Source organism: Geotrypetes seraphini, chromosome 1 (assembly GCF_902459505.1).
Source record: "Geotrypetes seraphini chromosome 1, aGeoSer1.1, whole genome shotgun sequence".
Taxonomy (NCBI): domain Eukaryota; kingdom Metazoa; phylum Chordata; class Amphibia; order Gymnophiona; family Dermophiidae; genus Geotrypetes; species Geotrypetes seraphini.
The window spans coordinates 177,602,571-177,620,022 of NC_047084.1; the positions used below are offsets into that span (position 1 = coordinate 177,602,571).

At 45.3% G+C, this 17,452-nt stretch overlaps 1 protein-coding gene across 1 annotated transcript in view; it reads right to left on the reverse strand.

The window, feature by feature from the left end:
* The window catches only part of LOC117366815 (probable ATP-dependent RNA helicase DDX60), a 288,878-nt gene that overhangs the window by 86,540 nt on the left and 184,886 nt on the right, over positions 1-17,452 (reverse strand). The window contains exons 26-27 of the mRNA XM_033958734.1: positions 3,906-4,033; positions 2,485-2,643 (exon numbers count right to left, since the gene is read on the reverse strand). Of these exons, the coding sequence (XP_033814625.1) occupies positions 2,485-2,643; positions 3,906-4,033 (287 nt within the window). The remainder of the gene's footprint in view (positions 1-2,484; positions 2,644-3,905; positions 4,034-17,452) is intronic.

Below are 17,452 nucleotides of genomic sequence, written 5' to 3' on the forward strand. Positions count from 1 at the left end.
GGCTTTTAGAATAGTGTTTCTGTGAATTCTCAGCATTGTGTAACTCAGAGATTGGATGCTTACTTCTACCTTCATAAACCTCCTCTATTTTTAGCAAACAGCCAGTGCTCGGAAAATCTAAAGAGAAGGCACTCCTGGTCGAAGAATGGGCAAGGCATAATTTTCAGTCCATTGGTCTACTTTTATTATTTGGATTTAGCTTATATATTTTCATTGATAGATCAACCGAAGTTACAAATCAAATTAGTGTATTTTTCCATCTCCATAATCGAAGGGTCTTATTTATTAATGGCCTGATACTCAAACCCAAATATCTGGATATTTGTGCTGGCTGGAACTGAACATGGATATTCAGACTCCATGGAAGACTCCTTCGGCACTCTTCAGATAGTGCTAGGGCAGTCTGGGGGCAGAACTGGGGCAGAGTTAGGAGTTGTCCAGCTAGCTGTGATATTCAGAGGGGCATAATCTAAAGGGACGTCTAAGTCTGTTTTCGTCTAACTTGCAAGTTGTCCAAAGTAAAAAAAAACAGCCTAGGACACATTTTCGAAAAATACATCCAAAATTTTTTCTTTCAAAAATCGTCTAATTATACGTCCTGCAGATCTGATCGTCCATCTTTATACCACATTTTTGTCCAACTTTTCGTCCAAGTCAAAAACACCTAGAACAAGTCCCGTTGGACGTGGGAGGGGTCTACAAAGTGATGGACTGAACACCCAGACATGGCACCTAAATAGTGCGGTACCTTACAGGGCAATGCTGTGAACTTCACAAAAAGGGTTCCATGACTTCTCCTCCTTACAGCTCCCTTATAGGTCACGGTGAGCCTCCCAAACCACCTCCAGAATCCCCTAGACCCACTTATCTACCACCCCAATAGCACTTATGGCTGCAGGAGCCACTTATATGCCAGTACAAAAGGGTTTTGGGAGTGTATAGGAGAGTGCACATGTTTAAGTATCAATGCAGGGATTACAGGGGCTTATGGGCATGGGTCCTCCTCTGCATGAGTTCCTAACCCACCCCCAAGACGGCTTAAGCCGCCTCTGTGCTGGACGACTAGGCTTTCCTATGCCAGGCTGCCAGGTGATGATGGTCTGGAGGCTGAATTTCAAAGGTGTGATCAATATTTTTATGGGGGTGGGGGGGTCGGTGATCACTGGGGTAGTGTGTGGGGGTCTGTTTTATGTGTTTGCAGTGCTTATCTGGTGACTTTAGATGGTTTTTTTGTGACTTAGACCATGTTTTACATGGTCTAAGTCACAATGTCCAAGTTCGGTCGATCCTGGGCTGTATAACTTTTGGTTATACATGCTGTACGACTAAGTCTAAGCTGGCCCACGTCCCGCCCAACTCCCGCCCTCGACACTACTCCTGAAACGCCCCATTTAGCTTTGGTCGTTCAGCGGAACTATGAAAGCCTAGGTCGTTTTTAAATATGTCCAAAATCCAGTTTTATTATTGGCACTTGGAAGTTTTTGACTTATGATCGTCCAAGTGCCAACTTAGGCCGGTTTTTGGACGTTTTTCTCTTTCGATTATGAGCCCCTCAGCCTCTAACCAGATAATTATTTGGATAAAGTTAGGACAGCACAAAGGTTGCCCTAAATTTATCGAGTTTGCTATCTGTCAACTAGGGATGGGCAGTTGTTGCCACAGAAAGTTTGGAGGACTATAAGAGGTTGAGTGTGATAGGAGAGAGAAAGATGCTAGACCCAAGGGAGGGGGAGATAGAAAGGAGAAAAAGAAAGAAAGAGATGCCAAATTGCAGTGGCAGGGATCCATGAGCCAATGTGCGAGAGGAGGGCACATAAGTCCCTATCAGCAGGTAGACCCAGGCATTTTGTTGGGCCCACTCACAGGTAGCTATACCCCTGGTACAGTTTCCACTATACAAAAAAACATCCTGAAATTTACACAATACAGCTTTTTCAAAAAATCTAAGAGCACTACTTAATTGGTTAGGAAAGGCTCGATATTCAGTGCTACAAATCTGGTCTTATCACTATCTGGTTATTGCTGGGGCGAGTCGGGAGTTTCTCAGGCATGACCAGGATTCAGTAGCGATGGCTGGATAACTGCCTGACTAACCTAAAGCAGCAAAAAATGCTGACCTAAGTTAACCGGGCAGGTATCTGGGTACCACCACTGAATGCTGGCAGTGCTTAGGTAATTCACGGTGGCTACCTTGTGCCTAGATAACTGGTGCCATTACCCAGGGCCTGGGACTGAATAACTGGGCCCATTTAACTGGTAGCAGAGAGTGTTAAACAAAAATGCTGATTACCCATGGCTGAATAGTATACCCTAAGGAGTCTTTGATAGATTAGGGGATGAGATTGCTATGTAACTGCAATGTTATTTGAATGCACTTTGTAAATGTATTGTGTGTGAATTATTGTTAAAGTTTTTCAATTGTTAACAGCTTAGTTTTAGGCGGTCTAGAAATATTAGAAATAATGAATGTAGATTAAGACTTACCCAGAGTGCCCACATTCAGTAGAATCTTCAACCTTTTTTTCTTTACTTGCTGGTTTGTTTTCTTCCATCAATGATAACTGCAATTGGCTAGTCTCTTGCTTCTTCCTTAGATAATTACACACATTTTCAGCCAGTTTCTCTACTGTCTTAATGTTGAACCTTAAAACAAGTAATTTAAAAATGCATACTTTATGAAAAGTCAATTTGCCTCCTCCTCCTCATCCATATAATTTTAATATGCTGGATGTTGAATGGGGCCTACAGGGAGAATTATTCTAGCAGTTGGTAATGGAAACCAAGTAGAATGGGACCTGGTGCTTATGAATGTAGAGAGTATTTCTGATGTTAAAATAGGCAAACATGTGGAGGGGCATAACCAAAAAAAAGTGTCTAAGTCCCCTTTGGCCTAAGTCCTTAAATGTTCAACGCAGAAGCAGGGAAAGTGTCCATAACCAAAACAAACGTCCTTGTTTTGATTATGGCCTTCCTCTGCCTAAACGCCCAATCTCCACTACGTCTAAAAGTACACCCACACGACGTCTACACTTTTAAGCCATAATGAAACAATAAAACGCCTAAGCCCCAAATGTCCAACAGAAGGCCTTTTAGGCGAAGGAGGAGCAAGTCATTCGCCTAAAAGCTGGATTCTGTAATCGGTGTCTGTCAAAAACAACACCAGGTACAGAACCCCCCCCACACACACTTACACTTACTATCCAGGCAGGAAGGTGCCCAAGCTCTCCTGCCATGTCGAACCGCGACCCCCCCCCCCCCCGACAAAATCAGGGCAAGAGGGAGGCCAAGCCCTTTTGCCCCGGCGATCATGCCCCCCCCCCCCCGACTCAATATGGCCAGGAGGGAGCCCAAGCCCTCCTGGCCCGGCGACCCCCGACTCGTTAGGGCCAGGAGGGAGCCCAAGCCCTCCTGGCCCCGGCAACCCCCTACCCCCATCCCCCACTACATTACGGGCAGGAGGGATCACAGGCCCTCCTGCCCTCGACGCAACCCCCCTCCCCCCAAAGACCGCCCCCCCAGAACCCCACGACCCCCCACCCCCCTTCCCCGTACCTTTTTTCAAGTTGGCCGGACAGACGGGTGCCAAACCCGCCTGTCCGGCAGACAGCCGACGGCAGAATGGGGCCGGATTGGCCCAGCCGTCCCAAAGTCAACACTCGGTTTGCGAGTCAAATGTTTGCTGAGTGTTTTGCTCATCTTGCAAAACACTCGCAAATCGGGTTACTCGAAAACCGAGGTTTGACTGTAAATGGTTTAGATAAGCAGCAATGTTCTCAAATTACTCAAGGTTCTACAACTGACCACAATGATATACCTTTACAGTGTGAACAAGAATTGCTAAGCAGACTGACTGAGTCTATGGTTCGTTTTTGGGTTTTTTTGCTCTCATTTACTTTGTTTCTTACAGAAAAAATATTGCAGGCAATTTATCCATTTCTCTGAGCTTTTCAACAAACTGTGGAAAATTTTCTTGCTTTTCTTTTTCTAAGGAGTACACATGAGATGGTTGAAGGAGCTTCAGCACATTTTGAACCTGGATAAACCATAATAGAAAATATTAAATAATACCCTTATAAAAGACACAATAAACCATCCATCCTCTTTAAAGGATGTTATAGCTAATAGCTAATACATTTTCAGAAAAATTGATAAATAAAAAACATACTTTTACTTAACCATATTTTATTATTATTTTTATGTTAATCCCACAACTAGAGTAAATCCCTAAAGGGCCCTTTTATTACCATATATACTTGAAATAACCGAGATAACAGTTTTCCCCTCAAAAAGTGTGTGTGGGGGAAGGGGGGGGAAACTGTCAACTCGAGTATAAACCGGGGGGGGGAAGGGGGGTTTTATTCAAGTGTTACAGTCCTACAGATGAACCTGGAAGTAGAGGAAAAAGAAACTTTATAAATGATGAAGTTATGCATGGTTAACATGACCATTTATTTTTTCATCAAAACAGGAGATCTATTAATTGTCAATTCCGCCCCCAATCCCGCCCTAGCCCCGCCACCAATTTCTTCCATTCATTTTTCATGTACACATATCATCTTATTAATTCATAATGGTAACCATAAATTTTAAAAAAACACAAAGCATACTATACGAAGAAAATGTTAATTATCATTTATATTTGGGGGGTTTCATAGATGTCAAGGCAGATGACTTTAAAATATGCAATGTCACCTCAGTAACTATAGAAAAATAGACAAATATAGTGCAAAATATAGACAGCAGATATAAATTCTCAAAACTGACACATTTTGATCACTAAATTGAAAATAAAATCATTTTTCCTACCTTTGCTGTCTGGTGATTTCATGAGTCTCTAGTTGCGTTCCTTCTGACTGTGCATCCTTCCTTTCTTTCTGCACTCATGCCCAACAATTGTTCCTTTATTTTCCCTCCCTCCTTCCTTCCTATGTCCTTAGTGCCCCCAGAGCTTCTTTCCCAGGTCCTTAGTGCCCCTTCCCATGTCCTTAGTGTCCCCAGTGCCTCCTTCCTATGTCCTTAGTGCCTCCTTCCTATGTCATTAGTGCCCCTTCCTGTGTCCTTAGTGTTGCCAGATCCAGTGTCAGTTCTCCTTTGTACCAGATCTCCCTCTCTCTCCCTCCTCTTGCCTCTCTCTGCTCTTCCTCAGGGTCTCTCCCCCCTCTGTCTGCACCTCCCATAGTCCTGCTTCTGCCTCCTGTCTTTCCCCTTTGGTCCAGGCCTTTCTCTCTCTAGTCTTTCTTCTGCTTACAACCCCCCTTTCTCTCCTTCCTTCCTTCCTCCCTCCCTCCTTCCTTCCTATGTCCCCCTCACTGCCTTCTAGCCTTTATCCCCCCTTCCCCCGAAGCCACCCTGCCTGCCTACCTCCCTCCCTCGCCAAAGCCAGCCTTATGTGAAATGTCGTGCCAAAGCCATTCTTATGTGAAATGCAATCCGCTATAAATATTATAGAGTTCCAGCCCATAAATGGATTGCTTTTCTCTAATTCAGCTCAGTAATATTCAATCAGCATGGCAAGTGAAAGGTTGCTTGTTGGTGAGCTCATGTGATGGTCTAGTACTTTTGAATGCTGTGCATCTCCCATGAAGTTCAATCCCACATGGTCTGATCCCAAAAAGTCAATATATTTGTTCTAAAATCAAATTAATATTTCTAACTTCGTAAGACTAGTTAACAGATTCATATGTTTCCCTACGTGCAAATTTGTCTGGCAGTGCAGGCAAGTCTTTCACTGAATTCTGAGCCTATAAAGAAACACAAAACTGTCTCCCTTACTATTAAATTCACTTAAGGGCATGCAGGGAAAACTAATACTTTTAATTTACTTGAAGTGCCACACAATTGTTCTCTTTTGGTGCTGGAGTTCCAGTGACACACTTAGGGGCTCATAATCGAAAGAGAAAAACGTCCAAAAACCGACCTAAGTCGGCACTTGGATGATCATAATCGAAAGACGTCCAAGTGCCGATAATCAAACCGGGTTTTGGACGTATTTCTAAACGACCTAGGCCTTCATAGTGCCGCTGAACGACCATAGCTAAATGGGGTGTTTCAGGAGGAGTGTCGAGGGCGGGATTTGGGCGGGACGTAGGCAAGCTTAGACTTAGTCGTACAGCATGTATAACCAAAAGTTTTACAACAGAGCCTAGACGGAATTTGGACGTTGTGACTTAGACCATTTAAAACATGGTCTAAGTCACAAAAAAACCATCTAAAGTCACCAGATAAGCACTGCAAACACATAATACAGACCCCCCCAAACACTACACCAGTGATCACCGACCCCCCCAACCCTATAAAAATCGTAATCACACCTTTAAAATTCAGCCTCCAGACCATCATCACCTGGCAGTCTGGCATAGGAAAGGCTAGTCGTCCAGCACAGAGGCAGCTTAAGCCATCTTGGGGTGGGTTAAGGACCCATGGAGAGGAGGCCCCATGCTCATAAGCCCCTGTAATCACTGCATTGTTGCTGAAACATGTGCACTCCCCTATACACCCCCAAAAACCTTTTTTACTGGCATATAAGTGGCTCCTGCAGCCATAAAGACTATTAGAGTGGTAGATAAGTGGGTCTAGGGGATTCTGGAAGTGGTTTGGGGGGCTCACCATGACCTATAAGGGAGCTGTAGTGAGAAGAAGACATGGCACCCTTTTTGTGAAGTTCACAGCAGTGCTCTGTAAGGTACCGCACTATTTAGGTGCCATGTCTGGATGTTCAGTCCATCACTTTGCAGACCCCTCCCACGTCCAACAGGGCTTGTTCTAGGCGTTTTTGACTTGGACGAATAGTTGGACGAAAATGTGGTATAAAGATGGACGATTTAGCAACTTGGACGATCAGATCTGCTGGACGTATAGTTAGACGATTTTTGAAAGAAAAAATTTTGGATTCATTTTTCGAAAATGTGTCCTAGGCTGTTTTTTACTTTGGACAACTTGCGACTTAGACGAAAATGGACTTAGACGTCCCTTTCAATTATACCCCTCTTATTTTCTCGGGCAGTCCTGACAAATTATAAGACCCAGCTCCTACTCACAGAGCCTCGATGAACAAGGGCATAGCTGTACCAGCTTCAGCTTACACACAGATGCTCTTCTCTGACATCAGACTTCAACCACCTCTGCAATGTTAAATGTCAGAATTGTCTGTATTTCAGTGCAGCGCCGATTCAAATCCCCCCTCCCCCTCGGTCCACCACCACTGCTTCTTGCCACCCAGAAAACTTGTTCCCAAAGTCAATTCTGACGTCGCAGAGGAAGTTCCGGGCCAACCTTGACGTCAGAAAGAAGGCTTATGGGCGGCAAGAAGCGGCGGATCAGGGCAGAGGTTTGAATCGGTGATGAAGGGAGGGAAGGAAAGAGGCAGGCAAGCAGCGGAGGCAGACGGGGGAGGGGATGAATAGGCGCTGGAGGGAAGGAAGGAGGGAGGCTGGCTTTGGCATGGCAGGGAAGGAGGGAGGGGAAGTGATCGCTTGTCCCGTTGTCCCTGCGCACAGCTTCGGGATGCTGTCCCTGAAAATGGGACATTTCGGCGTCCTGAAGTTGTGTGTGGGGATAATGGGACAGGGGATCTAAAAACAGGATGGTTCCGTTCAAAACAAGACGTATGGTCACCTTATGCATGCTGCTATTGCCATCCTAGCAGACATTTCCTGCATCCACTTACATCCCATTGACCAGCACTTGCTTCTCAATCCCCTGCCGCTGCAACCAACATTTCGTACCCCACACCCAGATAATTAGTTTTCACTTACTTGCTTCTCTGGCAGATGCTGGCAGTTATTTACTCACTGGATCGGAGTGGAGCTTTGAGCATCTGCACATGCTCTTAGGCCTACCAGCTCCCACCCACTCTCAGAGAGGGCAGGAGCCGCTAGGCCTAAAAGCATTCGCAGATGCTCAAGGCCCCAGAGAAACAAATAAGTGACAAGCTGGTTATCGGGCAGGCAAGTGGGAAACATTGGTTGCAGCTGCAACAGTGGCAGGATTTTTTAAAGAAACAAATGCTTGGCATTGGGGGGGAGTTAAGAAACAAATGCCGATCATCGGGGGGAGGGGGAAGGAGAGGGAGTTGAGTAACAAATGCCATTCCTTGGAGTGGGGGAGAAAGCAGGAAATGTTGGTTACTGCAGAGATGGGGTGTTAAGAAAGAAATGTGGGTCTTTGGGGTGGAGGCAAAGGTAAGATATGAGAGTTACTGCAGGAAGACAGGGTGGGGTTGAAGATAAAATGCTGGTTATCAGATGGTGGGAAGAGATGAGAGATTCGAATATAAACCCCCCACTTTTGGTCCTTCTTTTTGGACCAAAAATCTCAGTTTATATTCAAGTATATACGGTAAGCTGCGGTAAGCACTAATGTGGGGCTTGCATAAAAGTCCAGCAGTAGTTTTGGGACTGGCATACATTTCCCATGTGCTAAAAAATAATTTTATTTTTTTAGTGTTGGGGGTATGTATGGGGTGCAAAGAATGTGTGCTGCACTAATCACCGCAGGTTCATCACCACATGCTAAATGATTTATATGTGGTTAGCACATGAGCCTTTACAACCTACAGAATATGCACTAATGGGGAAATTAGCACATAGCCATTAAAAGAAAAAATGGAAACCATACTAAATCTGGCCTCAGTTTACAGGAAAGTCCCATGCTGGGGATAGCAAGACCACTTTTTAGTGTGGCTTAGTAAACGGGTCCCTAAAAATATTGGTCACAATTTAATACAGGTAGTCCTTGTTTTATGAACATTTGTCTTACGTTAGACTCGTACTTACAAATGGGGGGTCCTGTTCTACCTTTGGTGTCCCAACGTACCCCTCTCCCTCCCTCCCGAGTTCCAATGCACCCCTCTCCCTCCAGAGTCCCAAAGCGCCCCTCTCTCTGCCTCCCTCTCTCCATTCTGTGCCTCAAGTACGTGCCTTACATAAGAATATAAGCAATGCCTCCGCTGGGTTAGACCTGAGGTCCATCGTGCCCAGCAGCCCGCTCACGCGGCGGCCCAACAGGTCCAGGACCTGTGCAGTAATCCTCTATCTATACCCTTCTATACCCTTTTCCAGCAGGAAATTGTTCTATCCTTTCTTAAACCCCAATACCGTACTCTGTCCTATTACATCCTCTGGAAGCGCATTCCAGGTATCCACCACACGTTGGGTAAAGAAGAACTTCCTAGCATTCGTTTTGAATCTGTCCCTTTTCAACTTTTCCGAATGCCCTCTTGTTCTTTTATTTTTTGAAAGTTTGAAGAATCTGTCCCTCTCTACTCTCTCTATGCCCTTCATGATCTTGTAAGTCTCTATCATATCCCCTCTAAGTCTCCTCTTCTCCAGGGAAAAGAGCCCCAGTTTCTCCAATCTCTCAGCGTATGAAAGGTTTTCCATCCCTTTTATCAGACGTGTCGCTCTCCTCTGAACCCTCTCGAGTAACGCCATATCCTTCTTAAGGTACGGCGACCAATATTGAACGCAGTACTCCAGATGTGGACGCACCATCGCCCGATACAACAGCAGGATAACTTCTTTCGTCCTAGTTGTAATACCCTTCTTGATTATACCTAGCATTCTATTCGCTCTCTTAGCGACTGCCGCGATCTGTGCCGTCGGCTTCATTGTCATGTCCACCATTACCCCCAAATCCCTTTCTTGGGTACTCTCATTCCTCCGGTGGGTGTTTACCTTCTGGCTGGCTCCCTCCTCCTTCCTGCCGTAGTTGCTTCTCTGCATAAAGCAATGGGCGGTGGCTCCTATGTGTGTCCCGTGGCAGAGCCAGAAGCCTTCCCTCTGAAATCGGAGGAAGTTTCTCCCACGTCAGAGGGCAGACTTCTGGCTCAGTCGCGGGACACACATAGGAGCTGTCGCCCACCACTTTATAGAGAGAAACGACTGCAAGCAGGAAGGAGGAGAGAGTCAGCCAGAGGAAGGCACGTACTTGAAGCACAGAATGGAGGCAGGGAGAGAGAGGGGCGCACCGGATTAAAAGGTAACTTTAAAGCGCTCCGAGGGGGTGTGTGTGGGGGAAACCCCCTGATTTTACTTAGAAATATTGGTGCTGCCATTGGGGGTTGGGAGGGAAACCCACCCCCATTAGAGAGGAAAGTATAATTTTTCCCAATGTTTTAGTGAAAAATTAGTTTCCTCTGTAAGTGTGTGTGTGTGTGTGGGGGGGGGGGGTTTCCCCTCCCCCACCCGAACGGCAGTGGCAACACTTCTAAGTAAAATCGTGGGATTCCCCACACACACACTCCTCGGAGCGTTTTAAAGTTATCTTTTAATCCGGTGCGCTGACATCCTGCACGCATTTGTCTTAGCGTCTTTATCCGGCGCGCTTTAGTCCCGTCACCCATATGCACAGAATGGTCCATAAATGTGTGCATACACCAGGAAATGTTACATCATTGACGTGCATGAGTGTCAATCATAGGTGTGCCTTATTGTAGCACATCATGGGTGCATGTCATAAGCATCCATCTATAATGTTGTCCGTTGTAGCACAAAATACAAGTGGATTACAAACGCATATAATTCATGGGCTTTTAAATTTTACAGTGCAATCTTTTGAAGACTATGTATGTATTTTGTGAACCGCTTTATTTAAAAACCTTATAGCCTGCTTAAATCTAATATTAACGACATACTTTCTGGGTTTTTCTTGCCATAAAGCAAGTAACTGCCAAAGAATGTCTTATACTGTATGTCATTTATGTGCATCCATCAATGCCAAAGGCAGAGGGGAGGGACGGGGAACTACCAGCAAATGATGCAAATGCTTTTTTCTACACTGCTTCTGTGGGATATATATGCTGCCCCCTGTATTTTTTTTTTAACTTCCACCTCTCATGTAATCAGCAGCCCCAGACCTGCCAGCATATTTAGTTAGTTAGTTAGTTTTCTGACCCATTGTCCCCGAAGAGCTCAGTACTGGTTACAGGTTAAACATACAAGGAGGGGTATAATCAAAAATACGTCTAAGTCCGATTTTGGCCTAAGTCGCTAGTTGCCCAAAGTTAGACATGTCCAAAGTCCATTCTCAAAAAATACATCCAAAATATATATATTTTTTTCAAGAATCATCTACTTGTACGTCCAGCCATTTGATCATCCAGACTGCTAAGTCGTCTATCTTTATACACCATTCTTGTCCAAAAATTTGTCCAAGTCAAAAATGCCTAGAACAAGACCTTTTAGACGTGTGAGGGACAAGCAAAGTGATGGACTGGCCACCTAGACATTGCAACAGAGTAGTGGGACACCTTACAGGGCACTGATGTGAACTTCACAAAAAGGGGCCATATAAACATCTCACCAGAACTCCCTTATAGTTATGATGAGCCCTCCAAAACCTACTAAACCCACCTGTCTACCACCCCAATAGGCCTTATGGCTGCAGGTGCCACCTGTATGGCAATACAATAGAGTTCTGGGGGGTTTTGGTGGGTGAACATGTTTCACCATGAATGCAGTGATTAGAGTGGCTTATGGGCCTGGGTCATATTATAATTACTCCAATCCCCAAAAACCCTAAAGAATCATTGGCAATGATCAGTAATTATAGACCAGTAGCATCCATTCCATTTTTTGTAAAAATTATGGAAGGATTGGTTCATTCTCAAGTAATGGAATATCTTGATCAATTTTCTCTTTTGCATGAATCTCAGTCAGTTTAGACCCTTATTTAGCACCGAGCCAGTAATTGCGGCTATTTTGGACAGTTTGTGTTCCTTATTTAGTAAAGGTCTTAACGCCTTGATCATGCAATTTGACATGAGTTTGGCGTTTGATTTAGTGGACCATGGGAAACTGTTGCAATGTTTGGATGCTATTGGTATCTAAGGAGAGGTGTTAGAATGGTTTTGGGGTTTTCTCATATCTCGCACCTATTAGATTCATTTTAATAGTGATCTTTCAGGTATTTGGAATAATTCATCTGGCATTCCGCAAGGTTCACCATTGTCCCCACTGCTTTTTAATGTTCATATGTCATCACTGGATGCGCAACTGTCTCAACTGGGGATAAAATTGTTTAGCTATGCAGATGATTTTATGATCATTATTCCATTTGCTAATTCTCTTTCTGAAGTCATTCCTAAGGCAACAGAGGTATTAGGTCTAATGGAATAATGGATGACTGAATTTAAATTAAAGCTTAACTCAGGAAAAATGAGGTTCTTTGTAGCTTTGCCATGCCCATTTGATACCAAGACATCTTTGATTATAAATAAATTCAGCAATCCTATTCAATCTACCATTAAGGTTTTGGGAATAATACTGGATCAGGGCTTGATTATGAAGAATCAGGTGGATTCTTTGGTTGGAAAAGGTTTCTTTACTCTTTGGAAGCTTCGGTCCATTAGGGCATATTTTGATGTTTCATCATTTAGAATTTTGGTGCAGTCTCTTATATTTAGTCAGCTTGATTGCTGCAATATTGCTTATTTGGCAATATCCCAGAGGACTATGCAGCGATTATGCATGATCCAAAATGCGGTGGTCAGGTTGATTTTGGGGTTGAAGAAATATGATCATGTAACACCCTCCTATTGGGTACTACATTGGCTGCCAGTGGAGGCACAGGTGAAGTTTAAATTTGATTGCTTCTGCTTCAAGGCTTTGTTTGGTTTATCTCCCAAATATATAATTGAGCTGTTTTCTTTTGCAACCAACAGATACAAGAGAAATTCACATTTGAATTTTGTTTTTCAACCTGTTATAGGATGTAAATTAATAAAGCATCATCAAAATCTTTTTTCATATCAGGCAGCATTATGGGGTAAAGAAGGCTGGAACTGCTTATGCTTTCTGACTCCTATTTGAAATTTAGGAGACACTTAAAGACATATCTGTTTACGAAATATTTAGGCAGTTAATTGACAATGATTTTATAAAGGACCATTTAGATCAGGGGTGTCCAACCTTTTGGCTTCCCTGGGCCGCATTGGCTGAAAAAAATGTTTCTGGGGCCGCACAATCGCGCAAATGCTGTAGCAAGACAGAGGAGGGAGCCGGCAAGACGGTAAACACCCAGGGGCAGCAGAGGAAAACACTGCATCGCCCTCGACTGGGGCCGCACAAAATACTTCACCGGGCCGCAGGTTGGACACCCCTGATTTAGATCATTACAGTATTTCTAATCATTGGTTTTTAATTTTTTTTTTTTTTATTAATAAATGTTTATTGAAAAATTTTTGAAATATACAAACAGCCGTACAACAGGGCAAAACACTAAATCCACATAACACAAGTAATAGAACCATTAAGACAATCAAGTCCCCGATACCCATCTGCAATCAGAACTCCACAACCCACCACAAAGCCCTACAAACAGCAATGAGAGGTCTCCTATTGGTTCTGCAGGAGATCCCCCCTAACAACACCCCCCCCCACCCACAGAAATACAATCAATGCAAGGAAAGCACAGTTACTTACCGTAACAGGTGTTATCCAGGGACAGCAGGCAGATATTCTTGACTGATGGGTGACAGCACCGACAGAGCCCCGGTACGGACAATTTTAGTGATTGCACTCTAAGAACTTAGAAAGTTCTAGTTAGGCCGCACCGCGCATGCGCGAGTGCCTTCTCCCCCGATGAAGGCGCGCGGTCCCCAGTTAGGATAAGCCAGCTAAGAAGCCAACCCGGGGAGGTGGGAGGGACGCAAGAATATTTGCATGCTGTCCCTGGATAACACCTGTTACGGTAAGTAACTGTGCTTTATCCCAGGACAAGCAGGCAGCATATTCTTGACTGATGGGTGACCTCCAAGCTAACAAAAAGAGGGACGGAGGGAAGGTTGGCCATTAGGAAAACAAATTTTGTAAAACAGATTGGCTGAAGTGTCCATCCCGTCTGGAGAATGCATCCAGACAATAGTGAGATGTAAAAGTATGAACTGAGGACCAAGTAGCAGCCTTGCAGATTTCCTCAATGGAAGCGGAACGGAGGAAAGCTACAGACGCTGCCATAGCTCTAATCTTGTGGCCTGTGACAGAACCTTCCAGTGTCAGTCCCGACTGAGCATAACAGAATGAAATGCAAGCAGCAAGCCAATTGGATAAAGTGCGTTTAGAAACAGGATGACCCATCTTGTTAGGGTCAAAAGACAAAAAAAGTTGAAGAGATGATCTGTGAGGCTTAGTGCGTTCGAGATAGTAAGCCAAAGCACGTTTACAGTCCAAGGTATGTAACGCCTGTTCACCTGGATGAGAATGAGGCTTCGGGAAAAAAACAGGTAGGACAATGGACTGGTTAAGGTGAAAGTCAGACACAACCTTAGGGAGAAACTTTGGATGGGTACGCAGAACCACCTTATCATGGTGAAAAACAGTGAAAGGTGGATCGGCCACTAATGCATGCAACTCACTGACCCTCCTGGCAGAGGTGAGAGCAATAAGGAAGACCACTTTCCAAGTGAGAAATTTGAAATGTGCTGTGGCCAAAGGTTCAAAAGGAGGCTTCATTAAGGCGGAAAGAACTACATTGAGATCCCAGACCACAGGAGGGGGCTTGAGAGGTGGTTTCACGTTGAAAAGGCCCCGCATGAACCTGGAAACCAAAGGATGAGCAGAGAGGGGTTTTCCATGAATTGGCTCATGAAAGGCAGCAATGGCACTGAGATGAACTCTGATAGAGGTAGATTTGAGACCAGAGTCAGACAAGGAAAGAAGATAGTCCATCACCAGTCCCACTGCTAGAGACGTGGGATTGTGATGATGCAAGAGGCACCAGGAAGAAAACCAAGACCACTTCTGTTGATAACAATGAAGGGTGGTCGGTTTCCTGGAAGCATCAATGATAGAACGGACAAGCTGAGAAAGAAGTGAGTGAGCCGAAGTTAGCCCGAGAGATACCAAGCTGTCAGGTGGAGAGACTTTAAGTTGGGATGTAGTAGGGACTGCTGATGCTGAGTAAGCAGAGAAGGAAACAGTGGAAGAAGTATGGGCTCCCTGGAACTGAGTTGAAGTAGAAGGGAGAACCAGTGTTGCCTGGGCCACCGTGGAGCGATGAGAATCATGGTGGCTTGTTCCCTCCTGAGCTTGAACAATGTCCGTAGCATGAGAGGTAGAGGAGGAAATGCATAGAGGAAGAGATTGGTCCAATCCAGGAGAAATGCATCGGGTGCCAGACGGTGAGGGGAGTAGAGTCTGGAGCAAAACAGGGGCAGTTGATGATTGTGAGAAGCTGCAAAAAGGTCCACTTGAGGAGTGCCCCACTGAGCGAAATGGACTGGAGAGTCAAGGGATCGAGAGTCCATTCGTGGGGTTGGAGAATTCTGCTGAGATTGTCTGCTAAGGAATTCTGTTCCCCTTGAATATAGACAGCTTTCAGGAATAAATGACGAGCTGTCGCCCAAGACCAAATCCGTTGGGCCTCCTGACACAACAGGCGAGAGCCCGTCCCTCCCTGTTTGTTGATGTAGTACATTGCAACTTGATTGTCTGTGCAAAGGAGTAGTACTTGAGGAAAGAGGAGATGTTGGAATGCCCTGAGGGCGTAAAACATTGCTCGGAGCTCCAGGAAATTGATGTGATGTTTCTTTTCCCGGGCAGTCCAAAGACCTTGAGTTTGGAATTCGTTCAATTGAGCTCCCCAGGCATAGGGGGATGCATCTGTGGTGATGACTAGATGATGAGGAGGTAGATGGAACAGTAGACCTCTGGATAGATTTGAAGATGTCAACCACCAAAGTAGCGACTGTCGAAGAGACGATGTCACAGATATGTGTTGTGAGCAAGGATCTGTCGCTTGTGACCACTGGGTGGCCAGGGTCCATTGAGGAGTGCGCAGGTGAAGACGTGCGAAGGGGGTGACATGCACCGTCGATGCCATATGCCCCAAGAGCACCATCATGTGATTTGCAGAGATGATAATCTGTTGAAACACCTGCCGACAGAGATGAAATATAGTCTGAAGGCGGTTGGATGGAAGAAACGCCCTCATGAGAACAGTGTCCAGAATGGCGCCAATGAATTGAAGTCACTGGGTTGGAATGAGGTGCGACTTGGGAAGATTGATTTCGCAACCCAACAGTTGAAGAAAGCGAATGGTCTGGTTGGTGGCAAGAAGAACCGCCTGAGGAGAATGAGCCTTGATCAGCCAGTCGTCCAGATAAGGGAAGACTTGAAAATTGTGAGAGCGGAGATAGGCTGCTACCACAATCAGACACTTGGTGAATACCCTGGGAGAGGAGGCCAGACCGAAGGGTAGCACCTTGTACTGATAATGAGTTTGATTGATGAGAAAGCGTAGATATTGCCTGGACGCCAGATGGATAGGAATATAAGTGTAGGCCTCTTTGAGATCGAGGGAGCATAGCCAGTCGCCCTGAGTGAGAATAGGGTAGAGGGTGGCAAAGAGAGAGCATTTTGAACTTCTCCTTGACCAAACATTTGTTGAGATTTCTGAGATCTAAGATAGGTCTGAGGTCTCCGGTCTTTTTGGGAACTAGAAAGTACCGGGAGTAAAATCCCTGACCTCGCTGATCTGGAGGAACTTCTTCGATGGCATTGAGAAGAAGGAGGGATTGAACCTCTTGAGTGAGAAGGAGGGATTGAGACCTGTTGGAAGCAGACTCTTTTGGAAGGCCTAACGGAGGAGGAGTCTGAAAATTGAGGGAGTAGCCATGGGCGATGATAGAGAGCACCCATTGATCGGTGGTAATTACCTCCCATCGGCCCAGAAAAAATTGGAGGCGACCTCCTATAGGTTGTGGAAGAGGACATGAGGGAGGAAGACTGGCGATGCCCTGGAGAATAGAGTCAAAAGGGCTAAGTTGGTTTAGGCTGAGCAATAGGCTTTATTGCAGGCGGCTGTTGTTGGCGAGTCTGTTGGTGCTGCTGTTGCCGCTGTCTCCGAGGCTGGGGAGGATGAGGCTGAATCGGCCGAGCAGAGAAACGATGCTGATACGATGTCTGCTGTCTAAAAGGACGAGCAGGAGGGGGCTCCTTTTTGGTTTTCAATAAGGTATCCCACCTCGTCTCATGAGCCGAAAGCTTCTGGGTGGTGGTATCCAGAGATTCTCCAAACAGCTCATCACCCAGGCAAGGAGCATTGGCAAGGCGGTCCTGGTGGTTAACATCAAGTTCGGAGACGCGAAGCCATGCTAATCGTCTCATAGCTACAGACATTGCAGTAGCTCGGGATGTCAGTTCAAATGTGTCATAGATGGAACGGACCATGAACTTCCTGAGCTGAAAGAGACTGGCAGTACATTGCTGAAAAGCAGAAAGCTTGCGGTCTGGAATATATTTTTGAAAAGTGGCCATTTGCTGAATAAGATGTTTCAGGTAAAACGAGAAGTGAAATGCATAGTTACCTGAATGGTTGGCCAACATAGCATTCTGGTAAAGTCGTTTACCGAATTTGTCCATAGCCTTGCCCTCTCTGCCAGGAGGGACAGAAGCATACACACTTGATCCTGCAGATTTCTTCAGGGTTGACTCCACCAGCAAAGATTCATGTG